Source organism: Drosophila montana, unplaced genomic scaffold (assembly GCF_035044405.1).
Source record: "Drosophila montana isolate Dmon_TW-CO22-7 unplaced genomic scaffold, ASM3504440v1 contig_3218_1, whole genome shotgun sequence".
NCBI lineage: Eukaryota > Metazoa > Arthropoda > Insecta > Diptera > Drosophilidae > Drosophila > Drosophila montana.
The window spans coordinates 2,463,548-2,485,418 of NW_026998098.1; the positions used below are offsets into that span (position 1 = coordinate 2,463,548).

Consider the following 21,871-nt stretch of genomic DNA (forward strand, 5'->3'; position numbering starts at 1 on the left):
CTGCTGAACGCATGCTATGACACGTCATGTTTACGTCACCTGTGAATGGCAGATTTTTTGTCATTTGGTGAAAACAAGAGCAGAATTCGTTTAAAGAGCAAAATAAAATAGTTAGTTTTAAATAATACTTAAGCATTTAGAGGCAATTAGTACGCTGCAATCGAGCTTTAATCATGGGTAGGTAAGGCACCCCAGTAGTAGCACGGTCTAACCTTTGCATGGTTCTCGTTTATCGTGTCTGGCGCCTGTCATAAAAGTCACCACCTATCATTTTTCTTATTTCATTTTCTTATTTTTATTGCAGGTGGGGTGCTCAGCTATTTTCGTGGTCTGCTCGGATCCAGAGAGATGCGCATTTTAATTCTGGGCCTGGATGGTGCCGGCAAAACAACAATACTGTACAGGCTGCAGGTCGGTGAGGTGGTTACAACGATACCCACAATAGGCTTCAACGTGGAGCAGGTCACATACAAGAACCTTAAGTTCCAAGTCTGGGATCTGGGCGGCCAGACAAGTATTAGGTGAGAGATGCTGAACATTTAATATGTGCTCGCTCCTTACAATCAATCAATATACTCATTGGTCAAAAAAATGGATCAAAATCTTTCTGGGAAAAATATTAAAAAACATTTTTTTTGCAGACCTTATTGGCGTTGCTATTACAGCAATACGGACGCCATTATCTATGTGGTTGATTCGGCGGACCGTGACCGCATTGGCATTTCGAAGGATGAACTGTTGTACATGCTGCGCGAGGAGGAGCTCGCCGGCGCGATACTCGTTGTGCTTGCCAATAAACAGGACATGGAGGGTTGCATGACCGTGGCCGAGGTACATCATGCGTTAGGTTTGGAAAATCTAAAAAATCGCACATTTCAAATATTTAAAACATCGGCCACCAAAGGCGAGGGTCTGGATCAGGCCATGGACTGGTTATCAAATACGCTGCAAACCCGAAAATAGTCACGCCCCGAAAACCCTAAATGAGCCTGCCCCCTTGTAAAATTGTCCAAAGTGTCACCCAGAGATAGTTGGAAGATCTATAACGCTTGCGCAAATATCCAAACACACACACACACAACTTTGTAATAACTTCTAGTAATATAATTATTAAATTATAGGTTTATAATGTATGCAAATGTGTAAATGGAACAGCTACCATTCAGGCAGTCCAAAGCGAAGCACACGCTTCTGCTGTGTGTCCAGTTCTAGGCGCACCTTTTGTCGCATATAGAAAATGGGACAATCACGATTACAGCAGATGACCTCCTCATGCAGCGAGCCCTGACAGCGCTGGCATTCTGTCCATAGGCGCGAAAAGGTTTCCTCCAAGCCCCGCTTGGAAGCCAGCTCCTTTTGATAAAGTTCGCTCATCTTTGGCTCACAGTGTGGGCATAGCGAGGCCTGCTCATAGCCTTTGGGCATAAGCGATTTGCAGCCGAGACAGGAAGCCTTTTTGGTCATAAAGCCCGCCAGTCCGCCTACCTTGGATGTGACCACCGTACGTGTACGCGTATGTTCGCCCTTAAGCAGCACTGATTCCGCCTTATCGCCCAGTATGGGCTCAAAGATGCGCAGCAGTGGCTTGGACAGCTGCTGCTCCAAATAATAATTAGCATCGATGGGCACACTATTCTCCAGCACATACAGCGGATCCTCTGCCTTTTGATAAGCCGGCGTATTCTTAGCTGCTGCACAAATGACATAGGGCACACGATCGCCCAGTTTGGGCGCTGTGCCAGCATCGCGCTTCTTCATCTTGGCCGCCAGCTCCACATGCGCCTGCTTGGCCGCATAATCTGTTTTGGCCAGCTCTTTGGTAATGACCAGCTGGGATATGTCTATGCGATTGCATAACAGATCCGCAATTACTTGTTTAGCATAATCAACAGCGCCATCCGGATCGCGTTCGATCAGCAGCTTTTGCAGGCACGAATTCATTAAATTGGCCACCAGTGGCGAATTATCGCGACGCACTGTCTCAATGCCCTTGCAATCCATTTTGTCATACTTGTCGGGCTTGGTAAAGTACAGGCCCGCATAGCGCTTCTTATTAATCAGCAGGTAGGGATAGTAGACCTTTTCAAATTCCAACTTGATGGGCCGCACAAATTTCGAGCTAACCAAATCGGCCGCCTCTCTGCCCAGCTCCATGCTGCGCTCCAGTGTCTTCACGCCAAAGTTAACCATAACCGAATCTGTATCGCCATAAATAACAACTGCATCATTCTCATAGCCATTGGCGCGTGTATAGTGTGATTCAACCTCGTTTTTGGTCAATTCAATCATGGTGCGTCCATAGGCGGTGACGCTGCCCGAGATTTCCAAACATGGTAATTTGCCCACCTGAGCACCAGTGAAGCCATACACAGAATTTGCCGAGATTTTCAATGCCAGCTGCCTGCCATCCAGTACTTGACGCTTGAAGGGATCTGTTTCTACTTTAAGATCATTTTTGGCACGCTTGCGTGCCGCCAAGAGTGACTCGAGAATTTCGGGCAACAAACCGCGACGCAATTCCGCCTTCACAAAGACATTATTAGCGGGCGTGCGCTCCACTTGGTCATCGGTCAGACCCATCTTATCCCTTGTGCCAGGCAGCAGCAATGTGGTGTAACACAAATTGTGGGCCATCATTATGCTCGGATACAGTGAGGCAAAATCGAGTGTGCTTATGGGATCCGCATAATATCCCCTCTTCGGCTCTATGACCGTGGCACCCTCGTACTGCTCATCGGAGCCACTCGAGGTGTAGGATGGCATTATAAAACCCTTTGTCTTGGCCTTCCGCAGCAGCTGACTCAGCACTTTGATTTGCTGGCCCCGTGTGAGCAACGATTCAAGCGGCACACCCGTCACACGCGCCATTTCCATGTAGTTAACAATGGCCATCAGCTTGCCGAGCAAACGAAGCGGCAAATACGCATCCTTTAAACAATACATGGCCAGACGACGTCGGGTCTGTTCATCTCCATTCTGTAGATCCGTAATGATGCTATGATGCACATCCTCCTTCTGCTCCTGCAAGAAATGGTAGCTCACAGCATTGAGTGTGTACGAGCGCAATTTGTAATCACGCAGCAGCACGAGAAACAAATCAAACGGCACACGTCCCTCGAAGTTAACATATTGATTCTCGCGTCTGCCCATTTGTTTGGACTGCAGCATCTGCTCCTTGATAACCGAACGTATATTCTTAATGCGTCCCAAGTATTCAAAGTTTTTCACCTTCAAATGGGCAGCACGATTTAGTAGGTAGGGTATGTCGAAATTGTTAATGTTGTAGCCAGTTAGTATGTCGGGATCCACTTCGCGCACAAAAGCCGACCACTTGTCCAGCAGCTGCGTCTCCTGGTCATAGCTCAGCACCTGGCTGCCTATGATGGGCGCACATTGTTTTAAAGTGAAAACATTCCTTATGAAAGGTTCCGATTCGCCCTGTCTTATGACCATATTGGCAATTTGTATAACCGGATCCATTTTGGCTTCCGGAAAGATGCCTTTTCGTCCGGCGCACTCAATGTCAAAGCTAAGTATACGCAAGGGCGCCACTTTGGACCATTCGCCCTCAGGCTCATGCGATATAAATTGATCATAGGCGACGTCCACTTCTATTTGACATCGCGATTCGGTCGCCGGCTTTGAGTTGCGTCCACGTAGACGCCAAACACCCGAAGGCAGTTCAATCCAATTGCAGCCGACCACATGCGTATCCACCATGAAGCGTATATCAAAGTCGATGTTATTCTCAAAGGCTCGACAGTCCTGGAAGTCAAAGTTGCCCATTATGACTTCCTTCTTGAGCAGCCTCGAAGCGGCAGCCACAAAACGCGGCAGAGCAACTGTAATCTTGATATACGTCTGCTTATCATCGCCCTGGTAGCCATGTATATTGAGTCGCTGAACCAGCTCCACGGCTAGCACTGCCTCTTGTACATTATCCTTGTTGCTACGCATGTCGGCGATTACCTTCTTGTCCAGCGCCTCGTGCATCTCCGAGCAGTGGCGCTGTTCAAAGTCGCGTGGCGCAGTTATATAGAAATACGGACAGTAACCGTGCACATGACAGCATACAGAGTTGCCCTCCATTGTGACACCAAACATGCGGACCACGGGCACAGGCCCCAGTTGTGCGCCAGGCATGCCCGGCAGAGCTTGCCCAACATAGTTCTCCACATCCAGCTGCTGAAAGATGAAACAGTCTGTGACAGGGTCTAGCTGCGGTGGCGGTGCGCGTGACCAGCGTTCGCTGGTTTGTTGATTCTCAGGTCCCTCACCAAGCAGCTGTGATTGGTCAAGCTCATCAATTGCCTCAAAAGTGGCCAGTTCCGCCTCAAATCCACCGCCCATGTCGTCGTCGTCATCGTATTTTCTGTACGTTCCACACAAGATTTAAATGGAATATTTTTAATGATCGTCAGTACTCTACCTGGGCTTTTTAGATTGGCCATTTGCTGGGCCATTGCCATTAAACTTCCGTTTGGCATCCATGCTGACCTTCTTGTATAATATTAACAAATATAACAACTAAAATGCAAACAATTCGCAAATTATTTGCCGCAAAAACAACGCGACAAGTACGCGGGAAATCAGGCAGGAACTGTTTGCTTAAAACAGGTTGGCAGTTTCTACAGCTTATGGTATTTGAAGTATTTCGTATGCCTGATTTAAAATTGCCTTATTTTAATACCTTTGAATTTTAGCAAATTACAAATTGTTGGTTACCTTGCTTTTTTTTGTAACTAGGCAGTAATTTAATAATTACAATGCACTATACAAAATAGAATGTTGCAAATAAAAGCCTTATTTGAATACATTTATATTGAGGATTTTCTTCTTGTGGTATTATTTTCTGCGTCTTTTGTGTTGAGTATTTTGGTCGTTATTATAATCGGTCACACCGACCACCAGCAGATATTTTCGTATGTAAAACGCATTAAAAAAGTTATAATTGTGTAAATACTTGAGAACTTAAATGTGCGTCTATGTTTGTTTCTTAGTACTCACTTAATAATTGGCTGCTGCAGGCAATAATACCCAGCAAAATGCTTGACCTGTGAATATCAGCCAAACACCATTATTACCTGGCGGGGGTGTGTATGTGTGTTTGTGGGGGATGTTAAGTGAATCACAATCACATAATTAATAAAACGCTGCAAAAATGTACCAAAGCGCCTGCAATGCGGCCACGACGGGTTCGTGTGTGCCCGGTGCGGGCAGTCAAACGGATACCGATCGCCAGGCAGCGCTGATAGCGCAACAACCACCCACAGCGCCCGTGGAACCTGACTACAGTGGCTTTGACATCGTTAAGGCCACACAGTACGGTGCTATAGCACGTGTTCGAGATCTGGTCGAGTCCGGCTGGGATGTCAACCAGCCGGACAGTGAAACGGTTACTTTGCTCCACTGGGCGGCTATTAACAATCGACGGGATATCATTAGATATTTCCTGGAAAAAGGCGCCACAGTCGACGCAGTTGGCGGTGAACTAAATGCGACTCCATTGCATTGGGCCACACGGCAGGGGCACCTGGGCGCCGTTGTTCTCCTGATGGCCGCAGGCGCAGATCCGCGCATACGCGATGCGGAGGGCTGCTCCTGCATACACATTGCCGCACAGTTTGCCCACACCGCCTTGGTGGCCTACTTTATAGCCAAGGGCGTGGATCCTGATTTACAGGATCGCGGCGGTATGACTGCCCTGATGTGGGCCGCCTGGAAGGTGAGTAAATATGGCAACAAACTCCCCTAATCTTTCCGCATTTTGAAGCCAAGTGCAACAATTGACAAGTGACTTTTTTTTTGATTTTGCCACAGTTGTCGATAAAACATTAAACAAATCATAGGACAGAAGCGTGTACGATTCCGAAACATATTTTTTTCTGCATTCTATTCCAAATTTGATGTCTTAAAACATTGTACAGTGGTCGCTCGGAAAGTAGAACTTTCAAAAATGCATTAAAGACACAATCTAAATCACTGAATATGAAATGTTGTATAATATAATTATAAATATTCAAATTTTGTATAGATAATAAAAAGACTTGAAAAATCATTCTCCATTTAAATCCAAATGAAGTGTAAGAATTTCTGACAATGACACCGTTTTCAAATCTACTCATTTAATAAAGTCTTGAACTTTAAAATAGAACACATTACACTGTTCAACAAAACAGCTTTTAAAAGCAGATGCTCGCCTTAACTTTATCGAAGTATATAAAACCTAATCAATATAACTTGCAAGAATTCTACTGTTGTTAAAAAATGTTACTTTATGTATAAATGTTTTTTTCACTTACCAGGTGTGTGCTCTGGATCCTGTGCGCCTGCTGCTCACTTTGGGCGCGAATCCCGCCATGGTTGATTACACACACGGCAACACGGCACTGCATTGGGCCATACTGGCGCGCAATTCCACCGCCATATCCACGCTGGTGCTTAAGTCGAAAGCTTCCCTGGATGTGCCTAATTTGCGCGCCGAGACGCCGCTTTCGATGCTGGAGACGCAAGCGGGCGCCATTTGGATTGGTGCCAAGGTATTGGATCGTATCAGGGATGCATCACTCACGTCACAGCAGCGCAGATCTCTCGTCTCGAAACTACGCCATGATAAACGCTTGCGGTGGTGGTCCATGGTCGCCTGCCCGTTTACCGCATTCTATTTGGCCGGTATTGTCTTTACCCTTAACACGCTGTACATTATTAAATTTTTCCTGCTGGGCTGCCTGTATGCCATATTCCATACAATTGGTAAAACGCTGTTTGATGAGCATCTGATGGCGCTGCTGCCGCTCTCTGTTTATCTGGCCACCAAGGCCTGGTTCTACGTCACCTGGCTTATGTATATCGATGATGCTGTGTCGCTTGCGACCACTGTGTGCTTCCTAATTAGCTCGCTGGGGCTTTGGGTGTGTTTTCTTAAGTCCTGGAAGGGTGATCCGGGCATTATTCGACCCACCAGAGAGCAGCGATTTAAGGTATATTACTAAATTGGTTAAATTATTGTTCAATATTCTATTTCAATGTTGGATTTCTTTTGCAGACGATTATTGAGCTGTCGGAACGGGGTGGCATTGGCTTTGAGCCCGCCTCCTTCTGCTCGGGTTGCCTGGTGCGCCGGCCTATTCGATCCAAGCACTGCTCCGTGTGCGATCGTTGTGTGGCACGTTTCGATCATCACTGCCCCTGGGTAGGCAATTGCATCGGTCTCAAGAATCATAGTTACTTTATGGGCTTTCTCTGGATGCTGTTGATCATGTGCGTCTGGATGCTGTACGGTGGCTCCAAGTTCTATGTGAACGAGTGTAATGTGCACTTTGACGGTAAGTGTGTTATTTATTTACTCAATCTCCATTTTAGTAATAAATGACTAATTTCATTTTGCTAGATTTTCTTACCGCCATGCGAGCTATTGGCAATTGTAATGCTTGGGTGGGCTGGGTCATGGGTAATGCACTATTGCACATGTCCTGGGTCATACTGCTGACAGTTTGCCAAACGTATCAAGTGATTTGCTTGGGGATGACTACCAACGAGCGCATGAATCGTGGTCGATATCGCCATTTCCAGGCCAAGGGTGGACACAGCCCGTTTACGCGTGGACCGCTACTTAATTTAGTTGACTTTCTGGATTGCAATTGCTTTGGCTTAGTGCAGCCGCGCCGTGTGGATTGGATGAACTACTATGACTACGATGCCCAGGTGCATCAGACAATTGAGAAGGAACCGCTGGTGCGCACCGACTGTGCCGATGCCGATGGACTGGCCGGGGATCATCAGTACGTGTAGGATAAATCCTATCGGGATGCGAAGACGCTTCAAATGCCCATTGCGCATGTCTAACGTTTCATGTGCTAAAAAGACAATGCTTTAGATATGCCCACCCGATTAGCTACGTATTATTTCTAGTGATTTGTAATTGGAACGCGCTGCTGCAAACACAATGATTTAACAACAACTAAAAGAACAACAACAAAAGACAGAAGCGTCGTCGCTGACCGATATCGGATCGAGCAAATTAGGCATTAATGCCAAACACACAACCACACACACACACACATGAGTACATATAGTGTGAATGTATTTTATCTGTAATTACAAAGCTCTGTACATTTTTCTACATAATTTTTAATTTAACTGAAACACGAAAAACACATTTTTTTTTGTTACTCTGAAGTATTTGTTATACCAAAAAAGTAAAAACACCCGCACCGAACAAAATGTGCAACAATCGCAACAAAATCAAAAAGGTATAGTTAAAAGGCGTGCAATATTTAAATTTTCGATTCACACACTTCAAACTCAATGATTAAGAACTTTCTAAAAAGCGCACAATAAAAACAAAGTATGAAACTTTCACAATTGTATTCTAAATTATGTGTATTCTAAAAGCAAGATTATAGTAACTATACAAAAAATTAAATAATAGCAGATGCCTTTGTGTTAGCTTCAATCCGCATAACAATGAGATTAGGTATCCAAGCTATCGTTTAAGCAGTTAAAAGAAAAAGAGAAACCAAAAAGAACAAACACCAAACAAATACTTTAAATGTCTAAGCGAACATATATGGCAACCAAGCGACTTGCATACTTAAAGAAACCCAATTCTAAATGCGATCCGATTCAATACGCACTAGTCTAGTCAGCAATCGTTTAAGTAAAATGTTATAATGTAACAACAAAGTCGACATTTAAACAATATTGCATATTAAAATATACATGCTATATATATACATATTTATATATAAACAAATATATACATATAATATACATATAGTTATGAAATTATGTACACCTACGATCAAGTATCAATGAAGGAATTTCTTACAGTGCAACAACCTGACAAACATGTAGCTAAAAAATGAATAAAATAATGTAACACGTTACTTAAATGCATTTAAATTTAAATAACAAATTGAATATATGGAATATAGATTACCTAAAGAACAATTTCTAAATAAACTAAATAAATATATGTATGTATCTAATAACTCAGAACTTTTCGATGTATTTTGTATTTGAGATTATACAAAAAAGGCGATAAAGCGTAATTTTCACTCTGCGGTTTGCTACAAAGTTATTTGTTAGAACATTTTTATAATTCTTTTGCTTGCCCTGTTAAGATGCAATTGATCAACGCTTTCAGAAAACTACAAAAGAAATGTAATAAATAACAGTAAGGCAAACATAAACTAAAGCGTTTTTCTCGGCCCGTTTAAAAGCAAAAGCAAAATCAATTGCCTATGTCTTTAGTTTATCCACTAAGTTCAAGACAAAATATGTGTATTAAATAGTATGTAGAACGAAATGCGAGGTGTATGTAACAATGTGCGTTAAAATTTAAAAATAAATAGTACTTTATTCCAAATTCGCAAACAATAGATAATGTGTTTAGTTTGATTGCATAATACGGATTTATGAAACTTACAGAGCAGACTTTCCCCATATTCCAGACGGTCGGTAATAACGCAACATGATGATTATTTGAAATGTAATTGGATTTGTTTTAATGTTGCGGCAGTTTACTTTATTCACTTAGTTTTAATTGGGAATATTTCGAAACTTTACACACAAAACCAATAACTGAGTTTAGTAAAAATCAATTTTATTTGGGTTTTAATTTTTTTTTTGTTTGTTTGTTTTATTTTTTGTTGACATAATATTTTGTAGATTTAAATTGGTTTGTTTTGTTTTTTTTTTTATCCGACATTTATGCGTTACATTTATAGGCTCGTTTTAAAAATAGAATTTTTAACTTTATGATAAATTAAGTGTTGCTCGGTTTTTGTTTTATACTTTTTTATTATTATTATTATTATTTTTTTGTTATTTAATGTAAAACAGTTAAATATATGCATTATTTAAATACATTATCATTATCGCATTTTATACTTAAATTTTGCTTGTTATTAGTTGCTAACGTTTATTACAATTTTAGCAGCAGGTGTAAATGATATACAATATTATGAAATATCCATTTTTTTGTTGTTTTTTTTTTAAGTATGCCTTATGGTCAATTTTCTTGCTTCCATGCAAATTATATGATGAGAATATAGCGCGTTTACAACGTGCAGAATTTTGTATTGTTATCAGTATCAAGTATATAAAAGCCTATGCACTAGAAATGTTTGCAAAAACTAGTTGAGAATTAGAGTGTGTAGAAACATGACTGAACTGTCGTACGATCGGAAAGCCGTGACGGCACTGGTCGGTATTCACGTTGTGGGTAGCGTTAGCGTCTTTTCTTCTTTTGTTAACGGTAGTCGCATCAATATACATACATATATTTATATACTTATGCATATATAAATATATATACATACATATATATTATATTTAGGTGGGTTGCGGCGTGGCCAGCTTGAGCTCAATATAAGTGTGGCTTACGAGAATATACATATACATATATATATGTATACCGTTTGTTGTATTCTATTATTTACTTGGTCGGAGTAATAATGTTATTGAACTGCCTGCACAGAAAACACGAAACATGTCCGCACGGTAGTATTGGGTAGAAGGTTTAAAGGTTTAAAGATATAGATATATAGAAGATGAAATATTGCAATGCGTTTCATAAGCGCACTTGTTAAAGGAAAAGCAAATTAAATATAAATGTTTAAGTGTATACGATTTGCCTTTTAGATATATAAAGCTAAAAAGCCTGCTAAAAAAAAAGCTGCGTTTATACACATACCCAACATCAAGAATCTCAATTGGTTGATTGTTGTGTTTTTTTTTTCATGATTCGAGGAACTAAAGCTCACAAATTTTATTTGATACCCTAACACGGTCTGTATTTTGTATTTTAAGTTGATGGATATGTTTTGTGCATATTTTGAATTTATGTGAGAAACCGTTAATTGTGCTTTTAAGTTATTAGCGAATTCGAGAATAAATGATATTGAAAGACGTATAAGCGCAGCCTTTTTTTTTTGCCCTTTAAGCAGCTAACTGCGTTCATGCCGCAGACTTTGGATGCCCAACAAGTGGCATACGAGTCAATTGGTATTTAGTTTATAAATTGATGCTAAACAAATTTAAATAATTGTAGCATTTGTGTGTGTGTATTTGTTTGCCCTTGTTGGGCATGCTATAAATTAAACTACGTTTATGCCAAGCTTCGTATGCGTGATTAGCCATGCGGCAGAAAATGTTTCTTACAATTTTTGGACTTTTAACGGAAAATCACGAATAGGAAACAACCGCATAAACGTGGTTATAAATTTACGAAATCTTTATACATGCCTTAGCTTAAGCAAAGTGGTGTATACATACGCCTAATCTATATATATATATATATATATATATATATATATCATTATTATATATAAGATGTATATATAAATTTTTTGTAGTACACGTAAATTGTTTTCTTTTCTTTAAGTATGTGTTTTTTTTTTGTTTTTCGCTTTAATAAAAAATATATATATAAATATATGCTATTTTGAATTTGATTTTATCTCTCTGCCCATATGTATAGTTATTCTTTTAATTTTTGTTTTTTTTTGTTTTTGTTTTTCTTTTTGTTAGCTGTTTTATATCTTTTAGCTTGCTTAGTTTTTCCCCTTGCTCTTATTTGTTGTTAAATATACGCACTTAAAATATGTATATATATATATATATGGTGTATATAAAAGTTCAATGATTATTAGTTATACATAGATATTTATGTATGTTTGCTTTTCTTTTAAATATTAGAAGTGGGTACAATACCCAGTACAATGGGTAAGCGTGGCGTATCTTTGCTTTCGTTTATAAAAATTACACACGCACGCACATATGTAAAAAACAAATAACAAAGCAAAGAGCCAAAAAAAAAAATAAAATAAATAACAAATGTGCTTTGTAAATAGTATTAAAAAATAAAAACTTGAGCTTATACTAGGAAGGGTTACATAGCAATGCCATAAAGAGGATTGTTTGCATTTCTTATATAAATGTAGCAATGTTTTTATTGTTATTGTAGTTGGCGTGTGTGTGTGTTCGTGTGTGGTTGTAGGGTGTAGAGTGTGTGTGTGTGTGTGTGTGTGTGTGTCGGCGCATGGTTATGTATTGTTTTGCAGGCTTTGCTTGTTTGCTTTTGCTTGGTCTCATAATATGTATAAATTTTATCATATATTTATAAACATTAATTCCCACTGATGTTACGTCTTTTGCAGCAGCTCGCTCTGTGGGCTGGGCGGACTGGACAGCTGCAGTTGCTGCTGCTGCTGCTGCTGCGGCGGCTGCTGCTGTTGTGCAGCATTCAGCATGGTCGGTGCAGACAGTGTGCTCGCCTGTGTAATAACTGTTGTGGCAGAGATGGTCTGTTGCTGTTGCTGCTGCTGCTGTTGCTGGTGCTGCTGCGGCGACTGCTGCAGCTCGTGCGTTTGATTGTTCAGCGGCTGGTTCGAATTGCAGAGCACCGAATAGACGGAATCAACTTTGCTTAGCTTCTCAAAGAGCGGTATCAGCTCGCGCAGTTCACAGTCGGTGACATCGTCGAACCAGGACTTGACAGGAACCTGTCCAAAACAATTTGAGAAAATGACAAATGTTTAGTGCTGATTTATGTATATTGTATACTTTGCAGTACTTACTGCATTATCGGGATGAAATATATAACTGGCCGGTGAATTATCAACAATGACAATCTTTTGTAAATCCCTTCCCAAACGATTTAGATCCTTTATGTAATTACCCCTGTAATAAACGCATGATTCCCTAAAGAGTCTTGCACGAAACACATTCCATCTGCAAGTTTAGAAAGAAAATTATTAAGGTAAGTTAATAGTTACGAAGGGACTTTATCCAAATTATTTAAGCACAGCTCTCACTATGTACTCTCTACTTATTTAATTATATTACTTACTTGTCTAGCAGATCAGCAACGGGATCTGCGTATTTGGCTAGTGATGCTGTAAACAAAACGCACTCGTACAGTTCACCCATCTTTTGTAGAAACTCGTCGACATGCGGTCGCTTTAGCACATAAACCTGATGAATGGTGCCGTCGATTTCTACAGGCACTATGAAATCGGCATTAGGTATAGGCTTTAAGGGTAAAGAGATATATGAGTTGTTGTTATTTGAAGTAGTTACGATAGTATTACGATCTGTGAACATACCTTAAAACTACTGTGCACTAGAGTTTCGTCCAAATCGATGACCATGCACTTTCTATGCATATCGGAGTGCCTAACCTGAGGTAGTAGGTACCTTTGTTGGTCCGGTAAGGGTGGCGGTGTTGTTGAACCATCGATCTGTGTGCCATTCTGATTTGTTTTCGTTCGATTTCGACGCCAGCAGCAAAGTAACGATTGTAGAATTCCCCGTTTTTGTGGCTTCAAACGATCCACATCTTCTAAAGGAAAGAACATTTTTTATTAAGATAAATATGCATATATATATAAAGAATCGAGAGTTTACACATTAGAGAACTGCACTCGTCAGTTGGGGTAGAGGAATACAAAATTGACCAGATGCTAGTTAAGCCAAGAGAATTACTAAACTAACCTCTAGCCGAACTTCAAAAATACAATAATCGCGTAATTACAGCTTTATTTATCCAAAGCTGAAAACGCTGACAAATCGTCTTGGCAATTCCAGGGTAGGGCATAAACACTTGCGGTTAGAAGTTGACCACACGAGATTAAAGTAAATACATTTTTGAATGAATGGAATTTACATTGATTATTTCAATTGACAATAATAATGTGATATTTTATATTTGTAAGAATATATAAGAAAGGAATTCACAAGCCGCGAATGCTCGGCTGGAAGATGAAATATGATTCCTGGACAAAAAACTGTTGTTCAAGCATTCTAATGCCCGACAAGTGCATTGCGTTGTCTTATAATCATATTTATTGTATTGAGATATAGATATAAAACTTCTCATTTCCTTTTAAGACCAGGCTTTAAATCTCATGATTTGATATTTCTGTTAGTTAGAAATCTGTTTCTCTCTGTCCCTTCCACTCTTTTTATCTCCCATATTCTCTTTTACTCTTTTAGTTCCTCCATTTCTCTTTTCAGCTGTTTTATATGGATTGCCTTCCTATCCGATTCTCATGAGTTCAAGCAATGCTTACATATTACTAACAGAATGTATGTTCTTAATGTTAACTTGAGACTTTTAAGTATTTATAAGTTTCCTGAAAGATTCTACGATTCAAGTGGTAAACTTTTACTTTTATAACAAACGTTTTTATAGCGAATAAGCCATAAATAAATGCCGCATTTTGATTTCATTTTCATTTGCATTTCACCATTTCCGCTCACTAACCAAATACGCCCCTAAAGTAGCTAAATATGTGCAAGGTTGAATTTGTCCGCTGGATCGGCCGTTTATTGTGGCCATAAAAGCATTAATATATATTTATATATATATATATAGATAATGACACAAATAAATATGGAAATATACATGTAAATGGCTTTTCATATGTGGCCTTTTTTTTTGGTATGTGAATATTTCTGAAAATAGAAAACTCAAATGAAATGAAATATGAAATGGAAAAACCCACACGCTAGGGTGAGGGGGGGGGGGGGGGGGTATTTGGGGGTCTGTGTTGTCGCAAATTTAGCATACATGCATGCGTTTAATCGATGGTAAATGCTATAATTGCATACACACATACAGGCCCAAGAGACACGCACAGGTAGGAAGGTCGCCGGTTGACCTTTAAGCCCTGCTTGCTGGTCGCCGCCTCAGGTGCGGCCCCCAAAGAGCGCGTTAAACCAACCAACTAACAACTACAACTCCTTCTTGTTCTTCGTGTGGCTTTTGTTGTGGGTAACAAAGGAAATAAGCTTGCAACAGCACTTGACTTGGGCAAAACATGAATGAAGTGCATGTTGCATGTTACATGTTGCGAATTGTTGGCCAAGCAGGATTGCAGCAGCTAAGCCAGACATTAGAACGGTTCAATGAACCGTTAGCTAGCATAAACTGAGCTTGGAGCAGCGCCCAGCAGCCCTTGTTGAGCGCCCTGCTCGGGCGGGCGACATTCTAAAGTGCAGCTGTACTTGAATATTTGATGAGCGTCGACGTCTTCGCAACAAGCATAATGAAAGCCCAGACGACAACAACAATAACGAGTTGAAAGCGTGATGGAAGCACGCACTTACACATTGATTAGTAGCCAGGTGAAAGGTGAAACGACCCGCCCTTTTAAGGCTTAAAGTAGGTCCACACCAGAGCTGGGCGCGTGCCTTTCTTTTTTGTCGTGGCCTCTCACGAGCACGAAAATAAAGGCACGATAAAGCCTGTTAAATATCTAGCTGCGTCATATATCAAGCAATATCTTCAGATCGCAGCTAATCTGACTTCTACGCCGAAGGTTTGCGTGCTCAGGCTTTCTTTTTGGTGCACGTTTCGTGTCAGTGGGCCAGTTAGGTCGTGTCACGCGCCCATCTCTAGACCACAGTTCCAATACATAACATTTTGCATAACTTTGCATAAAAGTCAGTGCGAGGCTTTGTCAATTTGTCGCCTACTTGTTGAACTGACATCGACAGCATTTGGTCCTCATAAATATATTGATAGGCCGCCGCCATGCACATACATATACCTATACATATACATATATCCAAGAATATCCCATATCTATATTTAGGTTTGTGGGCTCTGCTCGTAACAGATGCGCACGCCCGCCGAGCGGGGTATGCGGTGCGCATTCAAGCGCAGCCTCCTCCCCCCCCTGCCTCACCTCTCTCCCTCCCTGTGGTCCACAACAAACAAGCACACTCAAATAGGCTTTTGTACTATTTTTAAGGCTTTAAATTGAATTATTGACTTGCTGGCTCTATGCCTGGGCGTTTTATTTTTGCTATTTTCTTTTGGCCACATTTATAGCTAAATTTTATGAGCACAATTTTGTCCATCATATTTAAATAGACACCAAATTTGGCAGCCAGTTGACCGTAATAAACGCAAATAACGCCATCCGTGGGCAGGTACATCAAATATGAAATACCACAGTCACGAATTTCGTGCTTTAGCCATTTTTTATGTTTTCGACAAGTGCCACAATTTTTAGGTACGAAATCACTTTAGATCTTAAAAAATAACAAATTAAACATATTAAGTTCTTCATTTACATGCAAAGTAAATGTATACCCTGTAAAGTTGGAAATGTACATAAATTAAATACGCAAAGTTCTTCATTCACATTCAACGTAAATGTATAGCCTGTAAAGTTGGGAAATGCGCAAATTAATTATATAAAGCATTTCATTAACATTCTATTTTAATGTATACCCTGCAAAGTGGGAAAAGTACACAAATTATATATAAAAAGATCTTCATTTACATTCCGTTTGAATGTATACCCTGTAAAGTTGGATAACTGCACAAATTAAATATATATAAAGTTCTGCATTTACATTCCATATAAATGTATACCCTGCAAAGTTGGCAAGGTGTTGTAACAGGCCGACATAAGGCTTTACATCATTAATCTTTAATCAGTATCATCAGCCAAATCAATTTTGACAATCTGGCCATAAAAGTCGATCTGTTTCAGAGACTATTAATGATAGAGATGCCAAGTTTGGTTTGTTGATTCTTTTGCAGCATTCACAGATCCAAATTACCATATATTGCATATTTTTTAGCAACTCAGTTTGAGAACACGTTTTTTCGATATGGATTTAACACTTCTGCTTTCGTTTAACAAGTGGAACGCTCTTCTATGTAATTTTGATGGCCTCCGAATCTCATAATTTGATATTTAATGTAAGCTAGAGAACAGTTTCTCTCTGTCTGTCTTTTTGTATCACACATTTGTTTCTCACTCTCTTTTTTCCTCACTCGCGCTCTTACGCTATTTTTAACGCTCATTCGCTCTCTTAAAATCATCTAAATAATCATTCATATTAATTTATTTCAATTATTAGATTCTGCATTACAACTGATTAAATTGGACATTTATAGAAAACGATTTTACAGTCTATAAACAAATTTCGCATAATTTATTATATATGTATAATCAAGACACAGAACAGTTTGATATAATTAAATATTGAGTTAAAGGTTCATTAAGCATGTTTCCAGTTCAAGTATTTGCATTTGTCTTTAACCAGTTCTACTTGATGTATGTTCAATGTATCTGTTTAGATATGTACATATGTAGCTAACACAAAACGGCAGCTGTCTGCATCTGTAACCTTTTGCAAAATCGTGCACACAATTAAATAAAAGATTTATGTAACAAAATGAACACAAAAATGCCTAAAGAGAGCGCCTGACTAGGAGTTACTCTGTATTCGTATACATATTGTTGGTTGATTTAAATCAAAGTTAAATATTTATAATTTTATTCTACACAGAAGCCTAAATATCAAGTAGTATCTTTTACAGGGGCCTACCCACATTCACATATCCATTATACAGGGTACAGGGTATTAACAGAGTTGGTTGCACTAATTTATGCAAATGTGAAATCCGCAGCAGACTGTTAAACGGCCTTACGCGTCAATTGGAAAATACACTTTCGCATTTTGAGCTTGCCGACGCGGAATGGCAATGAAAATGACAAGCTTTTCTTTTTCTTTTTGTTAATTTTAATTTATATTCTTTGCTTGCCAGCAATACATGCATATAGTAGATATGCACATTGGTGTGCGATTGTGTATTTTGATAATTAATTTAAGGAAAATGAAAATAAAAAGAACAAAAATTAAAGTCGAATAATGGCAAGAGAACGCACCAACTTTAAACATTTTGCTGCCTTATCTAATCGCGTTCACAATGTTTGTTATCTTCTGGGCATACATACATATGATATCATTCCCAATTCTTTTGCGCGCTGGCCTTAAATGGGCACCAGCTCGACCTTCAACATATTTATGAAGCTTTTGAAAAGTTCACACACACGCACGCACACACAGATAGACATACGAATGTCTAAAAAAATGTGATTTTTTTTTATTTCTTTTTTGTCTGCTCAACTTTGCACGTGATGTTTGCACAAGCTCGGAAAACACCTGCCACAAATGAAAGAGCAGGTCTCCCAAGGGGGCGGCCATGCGGAGAGAAAAAGCTGCCGACCCCTTTGTTGCATTTGCACAAAGATGTCGCTTTGGGGGTTGGAATATACAAATCCCCATACAAAGGTCATTGAACGTCAAAGCCTCCCCCTTTGAAAGTGGATAGTATACAGGCAGCTGCAATAGTTTGTTTTAACTGGCCGTTGAATGGATCTAAGAAAGCACCAAAAATAAATTAATTATGGCTTTTTCAGCTGTATACATTTATACATACATCTATCAATATGTAGAAACATATAGGAAATGTTTTTCTACCGAGACCATCAAAATTTTTTGCACAGCATGCGGTACGCATTTATGTAGTTTATTTTTCGCATGCCTATCGTTTTATAGAGAATCTATGTAGAAATGTTTGTATATACACAATATTTCTTTTTAATAATTATGCATCTCGCCGTTTCTACCAATACATATAAGTTTTTACGATAGGTGTTTCAAAGCCAACAAAATAACGTCAATAAATTAAATGAAAATCTCAAGCGTTGAAAGAGAATTTGTAATTTGTTCTTATGCAGTTTGCTTTCAATAGAAACATTCGTTTAATTAAATAAGTTGTACAGCTTTTTACTTTAAATATGTATTAAAAACTGCTTTGTTTGTCTTTCTGCATTTAAAACTTCAACTCTGAATGCAAATTATTTTCTTGCTGTTAATGTAACAGCTGTTCGCGCTAACTATACAGCCAAAAACAGTAATTTTAAACAGTTACGATAAATTCAATTAAATTTTGTTCTTTCTCTCATCTCTCACACACAAGAGAGCAAAAGCTACAGAATGAGAGTATTCATTCAGCTATGTTTGTATGCGGTGCGACCTCTTTTGAGCGTATGTACCATGATTTGAAATGACAAAAACATGAGATTAACTCATACTTTTCACATTTTATTGAGAAATAAAAATGTATATTTAAAATTATTACCATAAAAAAAATGTATAACAATTCATGAGTCGGCAAAACGCTATGATGCATAAAAATAAACTATATAATAAGAATTTGCAAATAATAATTATTTATTTCATTTCAAATTTCATTTTAAATCAAATACTAAACAAATTATATACGTTTTGTTAACTTTTTCATCTGTATTATTAACACCTTTGCTTTGACAAATTAGTACATATATACATATGTACATACGTAGATTTGTAATAACAATTAAATTTGATTTTATTTGGAAAGGGCAAAACACGCATTTGTTATTTCGTGTGTGCGTGTGCAAGTCATTTAATTTTAAGACCTTGGGAAATTGAAAATCACAGACAATCCCATCGAGAAATGAGATACTAGAGCGTTTGCCCATAAAAATATATTATATATATATGTATCTACACATATAAATATTAAAAAACGGACGGTCGGGCGGCAGCACTTAGGCGGCACCCACACTGAAAAAAAAAAGAATAAGAAAATAATAAAAAAAGAACACACACATTTCATCTTTTGCCGGTTCTAATGCTCTGCCCTCTTCTCACACCCACACAAGCCAAACGTAGCAATACAGAGAGACAGGGTGGCGTTGATGACGTCGCCGTCTTTTATTGTCACATAGCTCAACAAGTCAAAGAGTGAAAAAATGCCTACGCTACATAAATGTGTACATGCATATGTATGCACACGGAAGTGTGTTCCATTATAGATAAATATTTGGGTTTCAGTTTGAGCTGTATTGGCAGCACTGTCAAAAGCGACTCAAAAGCGAACAAACTTATTTAGGCAAGAAACGAGAGATGTCAATTAGCACCTAACCGCAAAGTTTTTTTTGTTTAGCTTTAAACGCTTTGCCATTATATACGTAAATGTGTGTGTTTTTATATACATCTACGTATACGTACATACATTCGTGTAAAGTATAGTTGTCGTCTGTTTTTGCGACCGCAGATTAGATTAAATTTTGTTGTTACTTTAAGGCGCAAGTCTCGTCTCGTCTCGTCTCGGCCGGGCCCCACCTTGTACTTTGTGCGCTGCTGCTGTTGCAGCACAAATAAAAAAGAAATATAAAAAACACACATGTGTATACGTAATACGTATGAATATATATACCCACATATTTAAAGATATAACTGCAAACATACAAACACAAATATGTAAGAGTATGCAACTTTTTTTTTACTTTTCGCTCTCTTTCTTGAGACTAAAACGCGCTCTCTGCAGTTTTCATTCAAGCTTTTTTGTAAGCTACGGTTTGTTAATCGTCTGTTGCTTTGTTTGTTTGTTATTTTCACGAAAACTAGTCGATACCGGTTTCGCCCTCTCCCTGTCGGACTTTTTATCTTTTTTCGTAAATAGTATGCAATTTAATTGCGGTTTCAATTGTTAGGCGTGCTTGTTTTTCTCTCTACCTTTCTCTCTTTTTCTCCCTGACAATCCCTAGGACATGGAACGGCAGTTAATGTAACGCAATTTGTTCTGCCGTTGATTTTGCTGTTCGCGTGCACTTGTCAAGAGAATGACGTCACAGTTGATTACAGGTGGCGCTTTGAGAGTTGCAAACTGCGACGTCAGAAGCTAGCAAGTGGTTAGATCATTCACAATAGGCAAGAAAACAGCTGCGCACAAAAATACATACAAACACACTCAACACACAATGTGTGCGAGTGAGAGAAAAACAAAAGCTATCAAGTGAGCTGGTTTGGGGTGGGAGCTTGAACAATTGCTAAGGTCAGAAGGGGGGCAGTCCAAACTTTGTGACCACTTGTCCTTTAAGTATTTTTATTTCGTCTTTGTTGTGACGCCGTTTGGACTGTCGCATGAGTCATTGGGCTCACTCTCTCTCAATGTGTATAGTTGTTGTCTCTTACCTCCTTTGTCGCTTGGATAGACATTCAATTGTTCATCATCGCGGGAAACTTGTGTTATTATTGATGTTGCATCCATTACACAGCGTGTTGCAAGTTGAACGTGTCCTCTGCTTAAATCCAAATAAAGTTTACAGGTCGAAGTTTCAAAAACGTTTATTTGTAAATTTAGCTGCACAAAATAATACACATACACATTATTAATACATATTTTTTGCACACATTTTCCTTAGAAAACTTCATGTTTTCTTTATATAGAAACACATTTATATACGCATATGCATGTATGTGTGTAACGCAGACTGCGACGTCGACTGTAACTGCGACTGTTGCCTGTGCCAGACAGTGGAATTTTACAATTACGCTTTGACAGCCTCATTCGTTGGTTTCGTCGTCGCAGAATGCAAATGATTTTCCCTCGCGATATTCACCTTTAGTAGCGTTACATGTAAAAATGCACTTTCGCCTTTCGTTACTTTATTAAAAAATAATTAGAAATGTATTAAAAATACAACGAAAATCAACATAAAAACAGTTTCTTTTCTTGCACTGGTGTTTGGGCACATTCTTTATTTTTCTTGGCGTCTACTTTTTGCACGCAGCTTCTTGGCGTTTTATTTATAACGCACTCACTCGACACACACAAACAAACGCACACACACACTATCAACACAGTACACAAACACTGCTATTTGCTTCGTTTTTTTTTCCACTGTTGCCTATCGTTTTTTTGGTTTATTTCGATATCGCACTCATTTTGAGTATTAATTAATTATTTAATATTAATTGTATTCAAAATTCCGCGCAAATAAACAAAACGTGTGTTCCTCGAAAAAAATGTAGCAAGACTGGCTTTAGTGTTGCCACCATGATTGTGTTGAGCAAAAAAGAGTTGCCACAAATACCTTAACAGTTTCTGACAGTAACAGCGACTAGGGCTGCAACGGTGTATTCAGTTAACATAATTCACTCCCCACAATTTATTATGTTTACAATGATCATTCTTTGACCCCTTTCTATCGAATATTAAAGTGCA

The 21,871-nt window shown here is 39.0% G+C and overlaps 4 protein-coding genes across 6 annotated transcripts; 2 read left to right on the forward strand and 2 right to left on the reverse strand.

The window, feature by feature from the left end:
• Positions 1 to 18: 18 nt before the first annotated feature.
• On the forward strand, positions 19 to 1,133 carry Arl1 (ADP ribosylation factor-like 1). The gene is made up of 3 exons (XM_064689489.1): positions 19 to 177; positions 305 to 521; positions 642 to 1,133. Exons 1-3 carry the CDS (start codon positions 174 to 176, stop codon positions 961 to 963), a joined length of 543 nt encoding a protein of 180 aa, XP_064545559.1. The 5' UTR covers positions 19 to 173; the 3' UTR covers positions 964 to 1,133.
• On the reverse strand, positions 1,083 to 4,606 carry DNApol-delta (DNA polymerase delta). The gene is made up of 2 exons (XM_064689460.1): positions 4,430 to 4,606; positions 1,083 to 4,372 (listed from the first exon to the last, which is right to left on the reverse strand). The coding sequence occupies exons 1-2, from the start codon at positions 4,489 to 4,491 to the stop codon at positions 1,156 to 1,158; spliced, it is 3,279 nt and encodes a 1,092-aa protein (XP_064545530.1). The 5' UTR covers positions 4,492 to 4,606; the 3' UTR covers positions 1,083 to 1,155.
• A 277-nt stretch (positions 4,607 to 4,883) lies between these two features.
• On the forward strand, positions 4,884 to 8,496 carry Hip14 (palmitoyltransferase Hip14). 2 transcript variants are annotated; one of them, XM_064690013.1, is made up of 5 exons: positions 4,884 to 4,922; positions 5,001 to 5,725; positions 6,306 to 6,980; positions 7,046 to 7,325; positions 7,391 to 8,496. In XM_064690013.1, exons 2-5 carry the CDS (start codon positions 5,162 to 5,164, stop codon positions 7,789 to 7,791), a joined length of 1,920 nt encoding a protein of 639 aa, XP_064546083.1. In that variant the 5' UTR covers positions 4,884 to 4,922; positions 5,001 to 5,161; the 3' UTR covers positions 7,792 to 8,496. The 2 variants fall into 2 exon arrangements, with proteins under 2 accessions (XP_064546083.1, XP_064546082.1); XM_064690012.1 differs by having other exon boundaries at positions 4,891 to 5,725.
• Positions 8,497 to 10,682: 2,186 nt separating this feature from the next.
• On the reverse strand, positions 10,683 to 21,662 carry hzg (herzog). Of its 2 annotated transcripts, none has more exons than XM_064690015.1 (6): positions 21,267 to 21,662; positions 20,839 to 21,007; positions 13,113 to 13,345; positions 12,857 to 13,038; positions 12,585 to 12,738; positions 10,683 to 12,509 (listed from the first exon to the last, which is right to left on the reverse strand). In XM_064690015.1, the coding sequence occupies exons 2-6, from the start codon at positions 20,912 to 20,914 to the stop codon at positions 12,150 to 12,152; spliced, it is 1,005 nt and encodes a 334-aa protein (XP_064546085.1). In that variant the 5' UTR covers positions 20,915 to 21,007; positions 21,267 to 21,662; the 3' UTR covers positions 10,683 to 12,149. The 2 variants fall into 2 exon arrangements, with proteins under 2 accessions (XP_064546085.1, XP_064546084.1); XM_064690014.1 differs by having other exon boundaries at positions 13,113 to 13,348; positions 21,267 to 21,661.
• Between the last annotated feature and the right edge of the window lie 209 nt (positions 21,663 to 21,871).

Bases quoted from the DNA above. Each gene is read 5' to 3' on its own strand.
- Hip14 (XM_064690013.1), top strand. From the start codon at position 5,162: ATGTACCAAAGCGCCTGCAATGCGGCCACGACGGGTTCGTGTGTGCCC. The intron at 6,981-7,045 runs GTATATTACTAA...TTTCTTTTGCAG, and splicing joins CCAGAGAGCAGCGATTTAAG to ACGATTATTGAGCTGTCGGA. The intron at 7,326-7,390 runs GTAAGTGTGTTA...TCATTTTGCTAG, and splicing joins GTGTAATGTGCACTTTGACG to ATTTTCTTACCGCCATGCGA.
- Arl1 (XM_064689489.1), top strand. The intron at 522-641 runs GTGAGAGATGCT...TTTTTTTTGCAG, and splicing joins GGCGGCCAGACAAGTATTAG to ACCTTATTGGCGTTGCTATT.
- hzg (XM_064690014.1), bottom strand. From the start codon at position 20,914: ATGGATGCAACATCAATAATAACACAAGTTTCCCGCGATGATGAACAA. The intron at 12,739-12,856 runs GTAAGTAATATA...CTAAACTTGCAG, and splicing joins GTTGCTGATCTGCTAGACAA to ATGGAATGTGTTTCGTGCAA. The intron at 12,510-12,584 runs GTAAGTACTGCA...TGTTTTGGACAG, and splicing joins TATTTCATCCCGATAATGCA to GTTCCTGTCAAGTCCTGGTT.
- DNApol-delta (XM_064689460.1), bottom strand. From the start codon at position 4,491: ATGGATGCCAAACGGAAGTTTAATGGCAATGGCCCAGCAAATGGCCAA. The intron at 4,373-4,429 runs GTAGAGTACTGA...TGGAACGTACAG, and splicing joins GGCCAATCTAAAAAGCCCAG to AAAATACGATGACGACGACG.